General features: G+C 37.8%; 1 protein-coding gene across 1 annotated transcript in view; it reads right to left on the bottom strand.

Annotated features, from left to right (window-relative positions):
- CHN2 (chimerin 2) overlaps positions 1–22,752 on the bottom strand; it is a 964,914-nt gene that overhangs the window by 246,750 nt on the left and 695,412 nt on the right. The window contains exon 7 of the mRNA XM_053714191.1: positions 2,050–2,127. Within this exon, the coding sequence (XP_053570166.1) occupies positions 2,050–2,127 (78 nt within the window). The remainder of the gene's footprint in view (positions 1–2,049; positions 2,128–22,752) is intronic.

Below are 22,752 nucleotides of genomic sequence, written 5' to 3'. Positions count from 1 at the left end.
TTAAAAAGATAGATAATGCCTTTACTTCCCATTCCCCAGCTTTGCACAACTAACATTGTTATATTAATATACTTTATAATATTTAAACCTCTAAATTTCTGCCTGTTTCTAAGCCACTACAGACAGCCTCTTATACTTTTAATTTGCTTTTCACAACAGGAGACTGCTAGTTCATGTGGGCCATAGTTATTTAAGAGTTAGCACAACACAGCACAAATTGGCTAAAATGCAAGCACATGGATATTAAATAAAAAGTCATGTGATCAGGGGGCTGTCAGAAGGGGATTAGATACAAGGTAATCACAGAGGTCAAAAGTATATTAATATAACTGTGTTGGTTGTGCAAAACTGGGGAATGGTAAATAAAGGGATTATCTATCTTTTAATAAAACAATAAAAATGATATTGTAGACTGTCCCTTTAAAGGGACAGTCTAGGCCAAAATAAACTTTCATGATTCAGATAGAGCATGTAATTTTAAACAATTTTCCAATTTACTTTTATCACCAATTTTGCTTTGTTCTCTTGGTATTCTTAGTTGAAAGCTTAACCTAGGAGGTTCATATGCTAATTTCTTAGACCTTGAAGGCCACCTCTTTTCAGAATGCATTTTAACAGTTTTTCACCACTAGAGGGTGTTAGTTCACGTATGTCATATAGATAACACTGTGCTCATGCACGTGAAGTTATCTGGGAGCAGGCACTGATTGGCTAAACTGCAAGTCTGTCAAAAGAACTGAAATAAAGGGGCAGTTTGCAGAGGCTTAGATACAAGATAATCACAGAGGTTAAAAGTATATTAATATAAATGTGTTGGTTATGCAAAACTGGGAAATGGGTAATAAAGGGATTATCTATTTTTTAAAACAATAAAAATTCTGGTGTTGACTGTCCCTTTAACCAAACATATATTCCATTCTAACCATGGGAGTTTGATGAGATTTTTTTTTAAGATGAAAAAAATGCAACATTACAAAAAAATGTACATCAGAGCAATGCTCGTTCCTTCATAACTGGCAGCATATACGGAAAATGTTTTTGTGCTTCTCACTCAGCAAGGAGATAATCCATAACAAACAAACTTGCACATACAAAGGCATTACAGTAGACCCCCCCCCCCCCCCCCACCAGCATTACAGACCATTAAACTTCAGGATCGTAGTATTACTAAAATGAATATGGGCTAATACCTATATAATACCCAAAGGGCATGCAAGATAATGCACTTATAGGTTTTTTTGTTTGTTATTTTCCAAAGAAATATTTTTTATCACATTTATCATACAGCAAACTAAAGCTCTGTTATGCTTAATATTTTGCATGTTTTCTATTTTCTAAATCAGTTCTTTCTATAAACTTGACACATTATGTTGCTCTTGTCGGTGATGTCATAACCTCTGTGATGTCAAAGTTTGTCAAATAAGGATTACTTTATTATTCACATGTAAAATAATGTAATCTGTGTCACATTTACAAATTGCTACATTAAATTGTGTGTTATGTCTTGTACGGTACTGCAGATTTTTTTTGTTTTTTGTTCTATGATCTAAAACAATTTTGCTGCCATATGACACCCCAATATTTCACCTAGTTATAGCACGAAAAAATAAAGATCAGAAGAGAAAACAAAAGAAACCATAAAAAGGACAAAGTCATATAAAGCTGCAGAATTTCTATTTAAAAAGACAAATGAACTTTCAGAACTGCTTGTTGCTTCCTACAAGCTAAATGTGATGCATTTTGTTCCTGATAGATGTTCTGTGTAACAGTTTCTGACTCTCATGTAAGATGCATTGGCAGGAAAGAGATTTGGCCACTGTGGTTAAACAAAAACATTCCAGACAATGACGATGAAGTACATTACGAATGGGTTTGTTTAAACAACTGTAAATGAGCAAAATGATGATCTTACATTCTGATGCAATGTGAAAGCACCGTTTTTTTTACTCTTAGATTCCAAGACACATTGAGGTATAGAGCTGTTCCCTTGATAGGGCATACAAAAGTGGGGAACACAAAAGTAATAATGATGTAAAAATGATAACTTACCTTGAAGTTGTGTGCTTTCTCATAGTTGAACTGGCTGTCATTTTGCGATAGAGCTGCTCTTCTGACCAATGAAGTAATCTGCGAATAGGCAAAGAGTTTCAGAGGCTGCCATAATACTGCACTTCTACCTCCCACCTTCACCCCAAGTGCCAGTGCCAGGAGCTCCTGGCGTTTCCTGCCCTTTTTAGACTTGTGAACAACAGCAGCAGCATAAGTTTTCTCATTTTCCAGCCATAACTCATCAGACAGCATAGTGTCTGAATCCCAGATCCTTTCAGTTTCCTCCTGAGAGCCTTGTAGGCTGACAGTCATTAGGTTGGTCCAGTTGCTTCTGATGCTAGACAGCAGATTGGAAGCAGCTGCAGCCCATTCTGCTGAGACCTCCGACATGTGACTTGAATGGGCTGTCTTGTGGGATGGATGGAGCTTCTGCATTTCAATAACTGGTGGCCCTGCTTTGTTTTAGCTATAAAGACAGGCGTGTGCCTGACTGCCTGTACGGACAGCAGCCCTCTCACTTGCACTGCACAAAGCCCACTCCTCAGCTGCAATACCCAGCTAGAACTTAACAAGGGACAGCAAGAGTCAGCTTTACACACTGTGCCACTACTAATTTAAAAAGGAAGCATCACTTCTGCTCTGTGAGCACATTGCTAGGAGCCTAATGCTGCATCTAACAAGAAGCTGGATTCTGCCCAAAAATAGACTCATGAGCCATTCCATTCTGAGCACCAATAGATTAAACTGCACTAAAGCATGATGATGGCTTAATCTTGCAATGATAAAAATCTATCCATTTTCATATCCTGTGTGAGCACAAATCCTGCAGGAGTTGGGGGATTATCTGAGGACTCTTTTGTACGTCATTTTTAATCCATTGCTGCGAGCATTTATCTTAATAGCTTTTTTTATTTGGGCTTCCTTGTGAGAGATGTACTATTAACTCTTTAACACATAGTGTAAGTGAGAGCTACTGGAACTATGATACTATTGTCCCTTTCTTACACTGCATGGCACCTTACACACTACCCAGGTAAATACAATAAAGGGAATCTTTCAGTCTGCACAATAAAACTGTTCTCAAAAACTGTCCCCTCATTATCCCAAGTACAGCGCAAGGTTTGTGCAGCTGTCTAATCACTGGGAGTTCAAGGCTGTGTATATAATTTCTTCATTAATTTACTCATGCGGTTACAAATAAGCATGAGTTCAGCTGCTGAAGCTTTATTCCTTATGTACTAAAATTACCCTTAGCAATTCACTTTAATTATTAATAATTGTTTTGCCATTTCTAGTAAAAAAACAAACAAAACAAAAAAAACAATTTCATTTGGAATGTATTTATCTTTCAATATGAAACTTGAAATACAAAATTTAAACTAGAGAAGCAAAGGTCCATTTTAAGGAATATTACCTTTTTGGTTTAGTTAGGATTAAATCATATATTTTTAGCATATTTTTGTTGAAAACAATCATTCTTTAGACAGTTGAAAACAGAAAAGTTGAAAGTGCTTTATCTTAATATCTGTTAAGGGTACATACATGCTTAAAGGGCCATTAAACCCAAAATCTTTCTTTCATGATTCAGATAGAGAATAAAAATTTAAACAACATTACAATTTACTTCCATTATTTATTTTGCTTCATTTTTTAAATATCCTTAGTTGAAGAAAAAGCAATGCACATGGTGAGCCAATCACATGAAGCTTCTATGTGCAGCAACCAATCAGAAGCTAGTGAGCATATCTAGATATGCTTTTCATCAAAGAATATCAAGAGAATAAAACAAATTAGATAATATAAGTAAATTAGAAAGATGTTTAAAATTGCATTCTCTTTCTAAATCAAAAAAGAAAAAATGTGGGTGGCATGTCCCTTTAATACCAGAAATACAGTACACAAGTAGGGCAACATGGATGCTCTTAGAAGCCCATTAAAATAGCAAAACCTTTTGACAAATAGTAAATTTATTTCCTAATGAATACATATAATAAAACAATACAAAGTAATAAAGCATCTCTGAACTCTACATACTAAAATATTCCATTTGTTTCTTGTATAAGTATTATAATATTTCCACTTAAATGAAAATGATGTATCAATGTATGGACAGCATAAGGTTTTAAGTAACTGGTTGACTTTATCACCCTCCTGAATTCCAAGCAAAAAAGAAAAGGGGGCTGGTACATGCACAAATATATCTAACAGTACAAGTCACAAGGTGGGATACTTAAAAACTTTTGCACAAAAAATATAACAATTATTGTCCCTTTAATGTTTCAATTTTAGTCCACTAAAATTGTATGGTTTGAATCATTTTAATATTGATTGATACATTTCTGCTGGGTCCTAACATCCAGACTGCATTTGTATTTTAAAAAGAAGTGTGGGAATCTAGAGACAGTTAGTGGCTGTACCACCTGAGCTAATAAAATGCAAGGGACCAGGGCCCCAAGTGCTCACTGCCATAAGGAGGCTGAAGCAGTGCTGAGCATCTGTATAGAGTTTCAGTCTCCTCAGAACATGTGTCAATAAGCAGCTGGGAGTTATCTTCCATTCACTGTGGAGGGGCATCCCTGCATTAGTATCTTCATATTGAAAATAAGAGCAATTGTAAATTAAAAGAGGATACTCATATTAAAATAATCCTAGTCCTATTAGGAAAAAGCTGAGGTCACCTCTGATACATTTTTCCACCACCCTCTTAATGTGCACGCCTGAGGATTACCATAGTACTGATTTTAGACTGGATGCAAGCACACACCCAGCCAATCCACTGCCTATACCTTAGACCCCCTCCAAAACTCATCTCTTTAGAGTAGGGAGGTTGAGGAGTCTGAGCAAATAAGTACCAGAAGTGGTCTCAGGAGAGGTGGGCGAGAAGAAAGAGAGATAAGAAGACATGCTACAGTGTGGAGGTAAGAAAAAAAGATTACACAGGAAAAAATAACATTTTCTATTATAAATTGTCTGGGGAAAGACTCAGATACAGATGATTAAGAGAAATAACTGTAGCTTTAAAATCAGAGTTCAAGTATCCCCTACAAGCTGCCTAATAGAAATAAGGGTCCAAGATTTAACCTTATGGTGTAATTAGATATTCAATAATGTTGAATTAAGGGTGAACACTGTAAAGCAGGATCCACTCTAGGCCTAAATATGAGATGATGTAGGTTGTGTTCCAAAAATAACCGTGGTATGTGTATTGTCTCTGCTACTGTAACAATGCGCTCAGATGGGTCTCATCTCAAACATTACAAATAAAGTGGGCGGTGACACTCCTGCTATCTCATTTAATAAGTGGGGGAAATGCTACACATCTTATCAAAAGTGGCCATATGCGTGTGGGCAGGGGTCAAGTCAGGCGGGAACGCATGGGAACGGAGTTTCTGAACTATTTTTGCAGGTGGAACTAAGTTCCCTCTGGAAAGAGAACAAAAAATCTTCAGCTGTTGGTGAGAGGAGCTGTAGCACAGTCTGGTTAGAGGGATAGTGAAATCCTCTAGTAATTGGCAGTAACACTTCCTACAATACACTAAATGCAAGCCTGTCAGCAAATATAATGTGTAGATATAAAAAACATATAAACCATCGAAAAGGATTTAATTATTCCTCTCTGAATACCCAACCCAATTATTTACTGAAGGATTTCTCTGATTTAACTAATAATGTATGTCATTTAATGAAACCGTCATATGGAGCAAAGCAACATAGTATAAAAAGTACTGACTTTGGCGCCAATTTATCAAAGGTCTTGCGGACCTGATCCGACAGTGTGGATCAGGTCCGCAAGACCTCGCTAAATGCAGAGAGCAATACGCTCTCCGCATTTAACATTACACCAGCAGCTCACAAGAGCTGCTGGTGCAACGCCGCCCCCTGCAGACTCGCGGCCAATGGGCCGCCAGCAGGGGAATCAATCAACCTGATCGGGTTGAATTGTTGCGATTCCTGTCCGCCTGCTCAGAGCAGACGGACAGGGTTATGGAGCAGCGGTCTTTGTGACCGCTGCTCCATAACTGCTGTTTCTGGCGAGCCTGCAGGCTCGCCAGAAACACCAGGGCATCAAGCTCCATTCAGAGCTTCATAGATAGGCCCCTTTGTATGTGGTGCAATAAAATTAAGACACATATTTTTCTTATACTTAGCAAAATGAGAAATAAAAATACTTAGAATAAAAATATTTTCCTGTTCTTTAAGGATAATACATAGAAACCATAATTTTTAGCTTTTTAATATAAAACCAGTGTTTATGTTTGTTTTAATGTGAATTGGGCATGCATAAATACTTAACATAATAAAAGCATGCAAACAGCCGAAATTTATAATGTGAAATAAGCAAATTATGTAAAAACATTACACAAAAAAATGCATACAAGAAATAAAAGAAAAGTTATGCAAACATTTAATACAAGATGAAAAGGGCCAAAAGGTGTTTTTTTTACAGAGGGTAAGGCTGTTGCAATAGGATATTTAAAAAAGTAATTTTCTAGTAACCATAGTAAGAGCCTCCCAATACAAAGTATGAGTGGCACATTCTTGTTGCAAAGTAAAATGCAGGTTTTTATATGAATGGCTTCAATTTTGAAACTCGTTTATAATACTGCAAAAAGCTTTCCTAAAGGAATGCATAAGAGCCAAATCTACCACAGTATTTATTAAACTCTACAGAAACATATTGGTGATATCCTGTGACAATTTCTTGTAAGTAGAGAAGAGTGCAAATAATTTAATTTGCAAAACTGGACCCAGAAAATGGAAACTTTTATTTTAAAACTTCTCTTATCTGGTATAAGGAAGAAAGATTTTTGTTTCCAATTTTGCGGATGAAAGTTGATGACACAGAGATCTTAATATTAAAGGGACACAAAACCCCCATTTTTTTCTTTCATGATTCAGATAAAGCATGCAATTTTAAGCAACTTTCTAATTTACTCCTATTATACATTTTTTCTTTGTTCTCTTTGCTATCTTTATTTGAAAAAGCAGGAATGTAAGCATAGGAGCCGGCCCATTTTTGGTTTAGCTTCTGGGTAGAGCTTGCTTATGGGTGGCTCCTATGTTTACATTCCTGCTTTTTCAAATAAAGATAGCAAGAGAACAAAGAAAAATGTATAATAGGAGTAAATTAGAAAGTTGTTTAACATTGCATGATCTATCTGAATCATGAAAGAAAATTTGGGGTTTGTGTCCCTTTAAGCAGATATTCTAATTAGCCATTTTTCTTATATAAAAACAGAGAATGTAATAAGCAACCTGGATCTCAAATGCTTATCTTTTTAGAAGGGGTGCGTTAGCTACGCATGTTTTTTTCCCCCCCGCACCTTTTAAACAACGCTGGTATTTAGAGTTCTCTGAAGGGCTGCGTTAGGCTCCAAAAAGGGAGCGTAGAGCATAATTTACCGCTACTTCAACCCTCAATACCAGCGTTGCTTACGGACGCAGCCAGCTTCAAAAACGTGGTCGTGCACGATTCCCCCATAGGAAACAATGGGGCAGTTTGAGCTGAAAATAACCTAACACCTGCAAAAAAGCAGCGTTCAGCTCCTAACGCAGCCCCATTGTTTCCTATGTGGAAGCACTTCCTAAGTCTGCACCTAACACCCTAACATGAACCCCGAGTCTAAACACCCCTAACCTTACACTTATTAACCCCTAATCTGCCGCCCCCGCTATCACTGAACCCTGCATTACACTTTTAACCCCTAATCTGCCGCTCTGGACACCGCCGCAACCTACATTATAGCTATGTACCCCTAATCTGCTGCCCCTAACATTGCCGACCCCTATATTATATTTATTAACCCCTAATCTGCCGCCCCAAACGTCGCCGCTACCTTACCTACACTTATTAACCCCTAATCTGCCGACCGGACCTCGCCGCTGCTCTAATGTATGTATTAACCCCTAAAGCTAAGTCTAACCCTAACCCCCCCTAAGTTAAATATAATTTAAATCTAACGAAATAAAATAAATCTTATTAAATAAATTAATCCTATTTAAAGCTAAATACTTACCTGTAAAATAAACCCTAATATAGCTACAATATAAATAATAATTACATTGTAGCTATTTTAGGATTTATATTTATTTTACAGGCAACTTTGTATTTATTTTAACTAGGTACAATAGCTATTAAATAGTTAATAACTATTTAATAGCTACCTAGTTAAAATAATTACAAAATTACCTGTAAAATAAATCCTAACTTAAGTAACAATTAAACCTAACACTACAATATCAATAAATTAATTAAATAAACTACCTATAATTATCTACAATTAAATCAACTAAACTAAATTACAAAAACAAACAAACACTAAATTACAAAAAATAAAAAAAAGATTACAAGAATTTTAAACTAATTACACCTACTCTAAGCCCCCCTTAAAAGGGCCTTTTGCGGGGCATGCCCCAAAGAATTCAGCTCTTTTGCCTGTAAAAAAACATACAATACCCCCCCAACATTACAACCCACCACCCACATACCCCTAATCTAACCCAAACCCCCCTTAAAAAACCTAACACTAAGCCCCTGAAGATCTCCCTACCTTATCTTCACCACGGGTATCACCGATCCGTCCAGAAGAGGCTCCAAAGTCTTCATCCTATCCGGCAAGAAGAGGTCCAGAAGAGGCTCCGAAGTCTTCATCCTATCCGACAAGAAGAGGACATCCGGACCGGTAGACATCTTCATCCAGGCGGCGTCTTCTATCTTCATCCATCCGGCGCGGAGCGGGACCATCTTGAAGCAGCCAATGCGGATCCATCCTCTTCTTCCCGGCGACTCCCGACGACTCAAGTTCAGATTCAAGTTCAATCCGATTGGCTGATCCAATCAGCCAATCAGATTGAGCTCACATTCTATTGCCTGATCGGAACAGATTTTTCCTACCTTAATTCCGATTGGCTGATAGAATCCTATCAGCCAATCGGAATTTGAGGGACGCCATCTTGGATGACGTCCCTCAAAGGAACCTTCATTCGCCGGGAGTCGCCGGAAGAAGAGGATGGATGAAGATGTCTACCGGTCCGGATGTCCTCTTCTTGCCGGATAGGATGAAGACTTCGGAGCCTCTTCTGGACTGATCAGTGATACTCGGCGTGGTGAAGATAAGGTAGGGAGATCTTCAGGGGCTTAGTGTTAGGTTTTTTAAGGGGGGTTTGGGTTAGATTAGGGGTATGTGGGTGGTGGGTTGTAATGTTGGGGGGGTATTGTATGTTTTTTCTAAATGCAAAAGAGCTGAATTCTTTGGGGCATGCCCCGCAAAAGGCCCTTTTAAGGGCTGGTAAGGTAAAAGAGCTGTAAACTTTTTATTTTAGAATAGGGTAGGGCATTTTTTTATTTTGGGGGGCTTTGTTATTTTTTTAGGGGACTTAGAGTAGGTGTAATTAGTTTAAAATTCTTGTAATTTTTTTTATTTTTTGTAATTTAGTGTTTTGGTTTTTTTTTTGTAATTTAGTTTAGTTGATTTAATTGTAGATAAGTGTAGGTAGTTTATTTAATTAATTTATTGATAGTGTAGTGTTAGGTTTAATTGTAACTTAGGTTAGGATTTATTTTACAGGTAATTTTGTAATTATTTTAACTAGGTAGCTATTAAATAGTTATTAACTATTTAATAGCTATTGTACCTGGTTAAAATAAATACAAAGTTGCCTGTAAAATAAATATAAATCCTAAAATAGCTACAATATAACGAATAATTATATTGTAGCTATATTAGGGTTTATTTTACAGGTATTTAGCTTTAAATAGGATTAATTTATTTAATAAGATTTATTTTATTTTGTTAGATTTAAATTATATTTAACTTAGGGGGGTGTTAGAGTTAGGGTTAGACTTAGCTTTAGGGGTTAATACATTTATTATAGTAGCGGTGAGGTCCGGTCGGCAGATTAGGGGTTAATACAATTTATTATAGGGTTTTTGAGGCGGGAGTGAGGGTTAGACTTAGCTTTAGGGGTTAATACATTTATTATAGTGGTGGCGAGGTCCGGTCGGTAGATTAGGGGTTAATAAGTGTAAGTAGGTAGCGGCGACGTTGGGGGGGGGCAGATTAGGGGTTAATAAATATTATGTAGGTGTCGGCGATTTTAGGGGCAGCAGATTAGGGGTACATAGGGATAATGTAGGTTGCGGCGGTGTGCGGTCGGCAGATTAGGGGTTAAAAAATTTAATTATAGTGGCGGCGATGTGGGGGGACCTCGGTTTAGAGGTGCATAGGTAGTTTATGGGTGTTAGTGTACTTTAGAGCACAGTAGTTAAGAGCTTTATGAACCGGCGTTAGCCCATAAAGCTCTTAACTACTGACTTTTTTCTGCGGCTGGAGTTTTGTCGTTAGAGTTCTAACGCTCACTTCAGCCAAGACTCTAAATACCAGCGTTAGAAAGATCCCATTGAAAAGATAGGATACGCAATTGGCGTAAGGGGATTTGCGGTATGGAAAAGTCGCGGCTGGAAAGTGAGCGTTAGACCCTTTCCTGACTGACTCTAAATACCAGCGGGTGGTAAAAACCAGCGTTAGGAGCCCTTAACGCTGGTTTTGACGGCTAATGCAGAACTCTAAATCTAGCCGTAAGATAGTGCTGTGAATCATTTGTACACACCAATCAGTTTCTCAGATTGATAGCTAACTGGTGCCTGGTGTCGATTTACAGTATGTAGAGATACCATTTCTAATAACACTATAAGGACATTTTTATAATGGCCATATAAGGACATACTGTATATTATTGACCACATTACAAGTGGAGCACTAAAAATTGTTTTCGCAAAAGTGATATTAGCACTCCACTGAGTAATATCAGCGCGTGCTAATGTGCGCTGATCTTACAAGTAGGGATGGGCGAATGTGCAAATTTTCGAATTTCTTATGTAGAACGAATGTTATTACCGAAATTCGAATTCTAAATTCGAATGTCGATAAGAACGAATATTCTTAAAAATTCGAAAATCGAATGTTATTTACAGTTTTCGAATGTCACTTTCGAATTCGAATGTTTATAATTATATCGAATGTCTACATTCGAAATTCGAATTTTTCGAATTCGAATATAAATTCGAATTTTTCGAATTCGAATATAAATTCGAATTTTTCGAATTCGAATATAAATTCAAATTTTTCGAATTCGAATATTGCATAATTCGAATATTACATTTAAAAGCATTAGAAATACTATTACAATCTAAATTCGAATTTTTCGAATTCGAATACACGTTTTGCATAATTCGAATATTACATTTAAAGAAAAAGCATTAGAAATACTATTACAATCTAAATTCGAATTTTTCGAATTCGAATACACATATTGCATAATTCGAATATTACATTTAAAGAAAAAGCATTAGAAATACTATTACAATCTAAATTCGAATTTTTCTAATTCGAATACACGTATTGCATAATTAGAATATTACATTTAAAGAAAAAGCATTAGAAATACTATTACAATCTAAATTCGAATTTTTCTAATTCGAATAGTGCATCATTCGAATATTACATTTAAAGAAAAAGCATTAGAAATACTATTACAATCTAAATTCGAATTTTTCGAATTCGAATATTGCATAATTCGAATATTACATTTAAAGAAAAAGCATTAGAAATATTAATTACAATCTAAATTCGAATTTTTTGAATTCGAATATTGCATAATTCGAATATTACATTTAAAGAAAAAGCATTAGAAATACTATTACAATCTAAATTCGAATTTTTCGAATTCGAATACACGTATTGCATAATTCGAATATTACATTTAAAGAAAAAGCATTAGAAATACTATTACAATCTAAATTCGAATTTTTCGAATTCGAATATTGCATAATTCGAATATTACATTTAAAGAAAAAGCATTAGAAATACTATTACAATCTAAATCCGAATTTTTCAAATTCGAATATTGCATAATTCGAATATTACATTTAAAGAAAAAGCATTAGAAATACTATTACAATCTAAATTTGAATTTTTCGAATTCGAATATTTTCAAATGTAATCGTAAAATTCGAAACCGAATATTCGAAAATCGAATGTTAGAATGTTATGTAAACATTCGAAATTCGATTCGAACGAACGAATGTGTTAAAATTCGTGCCGTTTTTCGAATGTTGCGAAACATTCGCCCATCCCTAATTACAAGTTGAGCACAATGCAAATGCAAGCTTGCTTTTACATTGCTTAGGAAGCATTGCGCTCCATTGCCGTACAAACACATTAGAATGTCCCTTTAAATATATCTCGATTTCTTTCTTAAATCCCACAGACTTTAACACAGAGAGAGCAGAGGAAAACTTGGGGACATTCTGCACTTTCATTCTATTATTCTCAACACATTTCTGGACTAATAGTCTCAGCACATTTCTGAGTCATCCTCCACACACATTTTCCCTTAATAAGCATTAGAGGGATTATTATGTTATCACATATAATTAAAAAGTGCACAAAGACAGAGGCATTTCCTCACCACTCTTGATGTAACAGTCTGGGCTCTTAAGGGGTCGATTTATCAAAGACTTTGCAAGCCTTTCGACCCCATACGACTGCAGGTTCTCACAAGAGAACCTCCACACCGTATTTAACAAGCAGCGGTCATCAGACCACTGCTTTCCTAACCTTTCACCACCTCTAAAGTAGCGAATTTCAATCTCCCCAGTATATTCATCACAATTTTTTTTTCTTTCATTTTGTCTGATATTCATTAAGAGGAACATTTAGAATTTGTGTATTAATGAAAATCCAATTGTTCACTATTTCCTATAGGACCATTTTCAGGGCAGAAAAGTAGGACAGCACATAAACTAAAAGCTAAATAGTAGCTAGTGCTTTTGTTTCACACTAACAGCATAACAAAAACAAAACGTTTTTTCTTTTCTTTTTTTATTGGGTCCAGGAATGACCAAAAACAAAGATTAAGCCTTCCTCGCTGTTAGAGTGATGTTTTTTATCAATACATTTGTTCATTGCTTTTTCTGTTAGAGGGCTACTTGTTTATCGCTTTTAGGCAAATGCAACAAATATGTACTGTATATTCGTACACAGTATGTTCAATTGCCTTTGAAGCTGTTATGGTCAAAACTAAATGATCTAAATTAAAATTATATTTAGCTACAATGAGGAACAACTTAGCTGGGAGTATTAACAATGTAAAACCCAATCATTCATTTTTAGGACATATTTAGGATTTATGGTAGCTATCCAGATATATTTAACTCTAACATGAAAAATATACACTAATTCAAAGCTGCACAAAAATGTAGGTTGTCAACTTAAAGGGACATGCAACCCAAAATATTTATTTCATGATTCTGATAGAGAATACAATTTTAAACATTTCAATTTACTTCTATTATCTAATTTGCTTCATTCTTCAGATATCCTTTGTTGAAGAAAAAGCAATGCACATGGGTGAGCCAATCACACGAGGCATCTATGTGCAGCCACCATTCAGCAGCTACTAAATAGCTTTTCAACAAAGGATATTTAGACAAGCAAATTAGATAATAGAAGTAAATTGGAAAGTTGGTTAAAATTGCATGCTCTTTCTAAATCATGAAACAAATAAAAATGTTTAAATCACATTTTGTTATAAGATCTGCTACAAATAGTAAGCTACCAGGAGTGAGAACTGAACAAAAAATAAGAGTTAAGAGAAGAGAAAAAATTGGAAACAATGCTGTCTGTATCAATTTGTTTCCGTACATCATGTCCTTTATATTTCTGTCAATAAAGTTTGCTCTTAATGTCTTCCAGCTGTAAGATATCTGCATGAGACCGAAACAGGTTCATCAAAGAGGAAAGCATTTCTTTGAAAGTAATCCAATCAAAGTGTTGCTTTTCTTTTGATTTGGGTTGGCTAAAACTGCAAATAAAAGATTTCAGAAATAAAATACAGATGGTTGTAATTTTCTTAGTATGTGCACCCATTACAAATCACCAGGGTGTGCTATCCAACAGGGCCACAACTTTTACATTACCCATTATGCTGATATTTGCACACTTTCTCAGGAAATTCTAAACAGGTTGACTCAGATGCTGTGTTTACTCATGTCCTTTACTGAAAAGTCCCCCTTGCTTACCCCATATGTTAGCAGGTAATGATAGAATTATATTATTTCTTATAAGGTAATGGGTGGTAAAAAGCATACATCCCCTTATCTGAACTAGATATTATGGGGCCGATTTATCATATGTCCGACAGACATCGCTGAATGCCGACAGCATACGCTGTCGGAATTTATCATTGCACAAGCAGTTCTATTGAACTGCTTGTGAAATGCCGCCCCCTGCAGATTCGCGGCCAATTGGACGCTAGCAGGGGGTGTCAATCAACACAATCGTATTCGCCGCCTCAGAGGCGATGGAACAGTTAAGAAGACCGCTGCTTTTTAACTGCTGTTTACGGCGAACCTGAAGGCTCACGCGGAAACAGCTGCATTGGGGCGGATTGACCACTTGGTAAATCGTCCCCTATATCTCTGATATATCAAATCTGAAGATCAAATGATTTTTATGGAATTTGGTGGCGCAATGCAAATAAATGACAACAATAAAAGAGTATACATGCAGTGTGTTAGCTGCATGTGTTTTACAAATTACATACATTGTGTGCACCTACACTGTAAATGATGTGCCTTGTGCATAGCTACACTGCAAATGATGGCCATACATGCATCTACACTGTAAATGGTGTGCCCTGTGTACGGCTATACTGTAAATGATGGGCCATACATGCATCTACACTGCAAATGATGGCCATACATTATTATTATTTATTTATAAAGCGCCAACAGATTCCGCGCTGCCCATGGGTACAAGGATAAAGGTACAACAGAAAAACAATACAATAAAAGACAACATTTTACAGACAAATACAGGGTGAATTGAGGGCCCTATTCCCTTGGGAACTTACAATCTAGATGGATAGGAGGATGGGAAACAGGAGGTGGGGACTGCAAAAGTGAGAATGATATTAGTGAGGAAATAGATGGGGGCAGCTATTAGGTTAGTGAAGTTCATTTGTTAACGAGTCGGGTGATAGGCTTCCCTGAATAAAAAGTTTTTTAGGGAACGTTTAAAGGAGGAAAGGTTAGGGGAGAGTCTGACGGCTCGAGGAAGTGCGTTCCAGAGGGTTGGTGCCGCACAAGAGATGTCCTGTAGTCTAGCATGAGAGGAGGTGATGGTAGAGGACCCAAGGAGCAGGTCATTGTTGGATCTTAGGGGGCAGGCTGGAGTATATTTGTTGATGAGTGAGGACAGGTAGGGTGGGGCAGCATTGGTGAGGGCTTTGTAGGTCAGGGTGAGAATTTTGAATTTAATTCTGCTGTGAATGGGGAGCCAGTAAAGGGACTCACAGAGAGGTGCAGCAGAAACGGAGCATCGAGAGAGTTGGATTAGCCTGGTAGATGCATTTAGGATGGATTGAACGGGAGAGAGGCGGGAGAGAGAGAGGTCAGTTAGCAAGTTATTACAGTAGTCAAGTCGGGAAATTACCAGGAAGTGGATTAGCAGTTTAGTAGTTTCATCACTCAGAAATGGACGAATTTTGGAGATATTGCGTAGGTGGTTGCGGCAGGATGAAGAGAGCAATTGGATGTGGGGAATAAAGGACAGATTTGACTCCAAGGCAGTGGACTTGGGGTGATGGGGAGATAGACAAATGGTTTTCATTAATACATGCAGCTACAGTGTAAATGGTTTGCTTTGTGTATAGCCACACGGGCCATACAAGGCACACTGTAAATTATGTGCCTTGTGTACTGCTATACTGTAAATGATGGGCCATACATGCATCTGCACTGTAAATGGTGTGTCTTGTGTATAGCTACACTGCAAATGATGGGCCATACGTGCATCTACACTGTAAATATTGTGTCTTGTGTATAACTTCACTGCAAATGATGGGCTATACATGCATCTACATTGTAAATGGTGTGCCTTGTGGATAGCTACACTGAAAAAAAGGCCATACATGCATCTGCACTGTAAATGGTGTGCCTTGTGTATAGCTACACTGCAAATGATGGACCATACATGCAGCTACACTGTAAATGGTGTGCCTTTTGTATAGCTACACTGCAAATGATGGGCCATACATGCACCTACACTGTAAATGGTGTGCCTTCTGTATAGCTACACTGCAAATGTTGGGCCATACATGCACCTGCCTTGTGTATAGCTAAACTGTAAATGATGTGCCATACATGCAGCTACACTGTAAATGGTGTGCCTTGTGTATAGCTACACTTGCCATACATGCAGCTACACTGTAAATGGTGTGCCTTGTGTATAGCTACACTACAAATAATGGGCCATATATGCAGCTACACTGTAAATGGTCTGTCTTATGTATAGCTACCCTAAAAATGATGGGCCATACATGCACCTACACTGTAAATAGTGTTCCTTGTGTATAAGCTACACTGAATATAATGGGCCATACATGCAGCTACACTGTAAATGGTGTGTCTTATGTATAGCTACACTGAAAATGATGGGCCATCCTGCACCTACATTGTAAATAGTCTGCCTTGTGTATACCTACACTGCAAATAATAGGTCATACATGCAGCTACACTGTAAATGGTGTGCCTTGTGTATGGCTATGCTGTAAATGATGGGCCATACATGCAGCTACACTTTAAATGGTTTGTCTTATGTATAGCTACACTGCAAATGATGGGCCATCCTGCACCTACATTGTAAATAGTATGCCTTGTGTATAGCTACACTGCAAATAATAGGTAATACATGCAGCTACACTGTAAATGGTGTGCCTTGTGTATGGCTATACTGCAAATGATGGGCCATACATGCACCTGCCTTGTGTATAGCTAAGCTGCAAATGATGTGCCATACATGCATCTGCACTGTAAATGGTGTGCCTTGTGTATAGCTATACTGCAAATGATGGACCATACATGCAGCTACACTGTAAATGGTGTGCCTTTTGTATAACTACACTGCAAATGATGGGCCATACATGCACCTACACTGTAAATGGTGTGCCTTCTGTATAGCTACACTGCAAATGATGGTCCATACATGCACCTACACTGTAAATGGTGTGCCTTCTGTATAGCTACACTGCAAATGATGGGCCATACATGCACCTGCCTTATGTATAGCTAAACTGCAAATGATGTGCCATACATGCAGCTACACTGTAAGTGGTGTGCCTTGTGTATAGCTACACTTGCCATACATGCAGCTACACTGTAAATGGTGTGCCTTGTGTATAGCTACACTACAACTAATGAGCCATATATGCAGCTACACTGTAAATGGTCTGTCTTATGTATAGCTACCCTAAAAAATGATGGGCCATACATGCACCTACACTGTAAATAGTGTTCCTTGTGTATAAGCTACACTGAATATAATGGGCCATACATGCAGCTACACTATAAATTGTGTGTCTTATGTATAGCTACACTGAAAATGATGGGCCATCCTGCACGTACATTGTAAATAGTATGCCTTGTGTATAGCTACACTGCAAATAATAGGTCATACATGCAGCTACACTGTAAATTGTGTGCCTTGTGTATAGCTACACTGCAAATGATGGACCATACATGCAGCTACACTGTAAATGGTGTGCCCTGTGTATGGTAATACTGTAAATGATGGGCCATACATGCAGCTACACTGTAAATTGTGTGTCTTATGTATAGCTACACTGAAAATGAAGGGCCATCCTGCACCTACATTGTAAATAGTATGCTTTGTGTATAGCTAAACTGCAAATAATAGGTAATGGTGTGCCTTGTGTATAGCTACACTGCAAATGATGGGCCATACATGCAGTTACACTTTAAATGGTGTGTCTTGTCTATAGCTACACTGCAAATGATGGGGCATACATGCAGCTACACTGTAAATGGTGTGCCTTGTAAATAGCTCTGCAAATGATGGGCCATTCATGCAGCTACACTGTAAATGACATGTCTTGTGTATAGCTGCACTGCAAATGATGGGCCATACATGCACCTACACTGTAAATAGTGTGCCTTGTGTATAGTTACACTGCAAATGATGGGCCATTCATGTACCTACACTGTAAATGGTGTGCCTTGTACATAGTTACACTGCAAATGATGGGACATATACGTGCAGCTACACTGTAAATTACGTGCCTTGTGTATGGCTATATTGTAAATGATGGGCCATACGTGCAGCTACACTTTAAATGGTGTGCCTTGTGTATAGCTACACTGCAAATGATGGGCCATACATACAGTTACACTTTAAATGGTGTGCCTTGTCTATAGCTACACTGCAAATGATGGGCCATACATACAGCTACACTATAAATGGTGTGCCTTGTGGATAGCTACACTGCAAATGATGGGCCATTCATGCAGCTACACTGCAAATGGCATATCTTGTGTATAGCTACACTGCAAATGAAATGATGGGCCATACATGCGCCTACACTGTAAGTAGCGTGCCTTGTGTATAGCTACACTGCAAATTATGGGCCATACATGCACCTACACTGTAAATGGTGTGCCTTGTGTATAGTTACACTGCAATTGATGGGCCATACATGCACCTACACTGTAAATGATGTGCCTTCTGTATAGTTAATGCAAACGAAAAAGGTAGCAGCACCACAGTTTAACGATTTTCAACTGCTTTTAATGAAACATTCAAAAGAACAACAGTTGAAGCAGTTGAAAATCTTTAAACTGTGGTGCTGCTACCTTTTTCGTTTGCATTGTCTACATTTGGGGTTGGTGCAAAGACCCTGGCAGCGTGCACCCTTAATTGGATGGTGAGTGCTGGGCCTACCTTTGTTTTTTACATTGACCTTCTGTATAGTTACACTGCAATTGATGGGCCATACATGCACCTACGCTAAACATGGTGTGCCTTGTGTATAGTTCTCTGTCCTGGGTCCTCTACTCTTCTCTATTTACACTTCTTCACTGGGTAAACTTATCAACAGCTATGGCTTCAGCTATCACCTCTATGCTGATGATACCCAGATCTACCTTTCCACCCCTGCACTCTCTCCTTCTGTCAACTCTCACATCAGCGACTGCTTATCTGGCATTTCCTCCTGGATGGCCTCTCACCACCTAAAAATAAATATGTCCAAGACCGAACTACTTCTAATTCCCCCCTCTAGCTCCACTCCAGTCTATAATTTTTCATCACTGTTGGCGGCACCACTATCTCCCCATCACCCCAAGTCTGCTTCCTCTGAGTCACGCTTGACTCAAATCTGTCCTTCATACCCCACATCCAACTGCTCTCTTCATCCTGCCGCAAACAACCTATGCAATATCTCCAAAATTCGCCCATTTCTGAGTGCTGAAACTACCAAACAGCTCATCCACTCCCTGGTAATTTCCCGACTTGACTACTGTAACAACTTACTAACTGGCCTCCCTCTCTCCCGCCTCTGTCCCCTTCAATCCATCCTAAATGCATCTGCCAGGCTAATCCACCTCTCTCAACGCTCTGTTTCTGCTGCGCCTCTCTGTGAGTCCCTTCACTGGCTCCCCATTCACAACAGAGTTAAATTCAAAATTCTCACCCTGACCTACAAAGTCCTCACCAATGCTGCCCCACCCTACCTGTCCTCACTCATCAACAAATATACTCCTGCCCGTCCCCTAAGATCCAACAACGACCTGCTTCTTGCGTCCTCTACCATCACCTCCTCTCATTCTAGACTACAGGACTTCTCTCGTGCGGCACCAACCCTCTGGAACGCACTTCCTCGAGATGTCAGACTTGCCCCCAACCTCTCCTCCTTTAAACGTTCCCTAAAGACCTTTCTGTTCAGGGAAGCTTATCACCCGACTTATTAACAAACTAACTTCAATTAACTAACAGTTGCCCTCTATCTGCTCACTAATATCATTATCACCTCTGCAGTCCCCACCTCCTGTTTCCAATCCTCCTACCCATCTAGATTGTACAGGGCCCTCAATTCTCCCTGTATTTGTCTGTAAAATTTTGTGTCTTATCGTATTGTTTCTCCACTGTACTGTTATCCTTGTACCCATGGGCAGCGCTGCGGAATCTGTCGGCGCTTTATAAATAAAGAATAATAATAATATAGTTATATTGCAATTGATGCACCTACACTCTAAATGGCGTGCCTTGTGTATAGTTACACTGCAAATAATGGGACATTAATGCAGCTACACTGTAAATGGTGTGCCTTGTGTATAGCCACACTGCAAATGATGGGACATACGTGCAGCTACACTGTACATGGTGTATCTTATGTATAACGACACTGAAAATGATGGGCCATACAAGCACCTACACTGTAAATAGTGTGCCTTGTGTATAGCTACACTGCAAATAATGGGTCATACATAAATCTACACTGCAGATGCTCATTATATTCACCTACACTGGAAATTATGTGCCTTTTATGCAACTTAGCAGCAAAGGTTGTACCTTGTGTTCACGTACACTGCAAATGATGTACCTTATATATGGGAAATGTTGTGTCTTGTATGCACTGATACTACTAATGTTGTACCTTGTGTCTGCAAAAAAATGAGATTAAGTTAAGGCAGTCATACATTGGAAGCTTCAGAGCATATTGCTCTGAAAGTGCATGTGCTGTTACTAAGTATAGTTTTTAATTGGAATCTATTGCATGGGGTTTTCATGGGTTTTTAGCTTTAAGGCCAGTCCATTAAACCTCTTTGTACTCATGTGGTTTACTGATATTTTTTTTTTTTTTTTTACTTTGTAGGAATTAAACGCATAACTCTGTGGAAGCAGTAGTGCAACATCAATTTTATTGTTGCCTTGTCTCTGAATTTCACTTGTGTTTACAGTTAATTTAATAAATAGCATCTAACTTCCATTTTTATTTAGTTGTACAGATAGATTCATTAAAATTATGTTTTTAATACGTTGCTAATGTGATATCTGCCATTTCTACAAGTCCATTATGCAATTAATAAAAGGTAAAATTCCACTAAAATTCACTTAGCAGAGTTTACTACATTTATGTTTGATATAAACAATATTATTTTTAAATTTAGTTGTATTAGTTTCTTACAAATTTTTCAAACTCACTAAATATTTGTAATTATTTTTAAATCAGTCTTGTGCCACAACGATAAAGCTTACAACCAGCTGTCTGTACTTCTTAAAGGATAAAAAAATATCCAAAATCAATATATGGACTGGGCTCCAAAACCTGTGTCAACCTGAGGTTAAACCCCTTTTCTGTATGAACCTTGGAGTATCAGTTAGGTGCAAACTTAATTACTCTCTAAGTTGTCAGAGAGGGCCCAGAATTCCTGGGGTTTAAAGGCATATAGGAGACACCGCACATTGGGCCAGATTACGAGTGGAGCGTTATTTAACGCTCCCACTCGAGTGATAACTGCGCTAGAAGTTAGCTTTTTGCGCTCATCGGGTAGCATTCGTATTCGTGTTGAAAGTAAACTGTTTTCACTCTTGCGCTAATCCGATGAGCACAAAAATCTTAAAGGCATAGTAAACACCAAAAATGTTATTGTTTAAAAAGATAGCTAATCCCTTTATTTACCATTCCCCAGTTTTTCATAACCAACACTGTTATAGAAATATGCTTTTTACCTATGTATTTATCTTGTATCTATGCTTCTGCTGACTGCCTCCTTATCTCAGATCTTTTGACAGACTTGCATTTCAGGCAATTAGTGCTGACTCTTAAATAACTTCACGTGCATGAGCAAAATGTTATCTATATCAAACACATGAACTAACGCCCTCTAGCTGTGAAAAACTGTCAAATGCATTCAGATAAGAGGCGGCCTTCAAGGGCTTAGAAATTAGCATATGAGCTTACCTCAGTTTAGCTTTCAACTTAGACTAACAAGAGAACAAAGCAAATTTGATGATAAAAGTAAATTAGAAAGTTGTTTAAAATTACATGCCCTATCTGAATCATGAAAGTTTAATTTGGACTTTACTATCCCTTTAACTTAGAATATTGTGTGCGCTTTCACATATTTCCCCATAGAAGTCAATGGAACAAAAAAAGTGGGGGTTCACTAACCCGACATGAAAATATCAATATTTCAAATTTTAATGTTCTTCACATAGCAGAATATGTTCCATTTATCACATAACTTTGACACTGTAATATTTGCTTGTATTGTATATCTCTGTTGCTAATCTTGATTTATGATTGCCCACATCATGGAACTTTTTGATGTAATTCTGATGTGCCTGCTATGCTTTGTATTTATTATAACCTCAATAATAATAATATTTCTAGGTATATGATGTTTTTTATACAATATATATCTATACCTATATATAAATGTATGATTATATACAGGTATAGATCAATGGTTTTCAAACTGTGGGGCGCGCCTCCCCAGGGGGACGCCAGAAAAGATCAAGAGAGGTGCGGGAGCAGAAGAAGCAATTTGTTTTTAAACAGAAAGAAGTAGCGCAAAGCAGCATTAAGGTGAGTGCACTGAACCAGGTGCAGTAAGTGACCAGTGGGCGGCAGGTTGTAAGTACAATATTTTTTTATTTTAAATGCTGGCTTCTACTACTTGCACATTCTCCTTATCTTCTCTCTAAAAGCCTGTGCGCAGTACAGTGGGCGCTACAGTGTGCATGCTTTTACAGAGAAGACAGAGCAGATGTGTAAGTAGAAGTGTCGAACTTCTGATGGCTGCTTTTTTCCTGTACATATGCAGCATAATAGATAGCATTT

Source organism: Bombina bombina, chromosome 5 (assembly GCF_027579735.1).
Source record: "Bombina bombina isolate aBomBom1 chromosome 5, aBomBom1.pri, whole genome shotgun sequence".
Classification (NCBI taxonomy): Eukaryota; Metazoa; Chordata; class Amphibia; order Anura; family Bombinatoridae; genus Bombina; species Bombina bombina.
The sequence above is the reverse complement of the archived record's forward strand: the minus strand, read 5'-3'. Positions and strand labels throughout refer to the sequence as shown.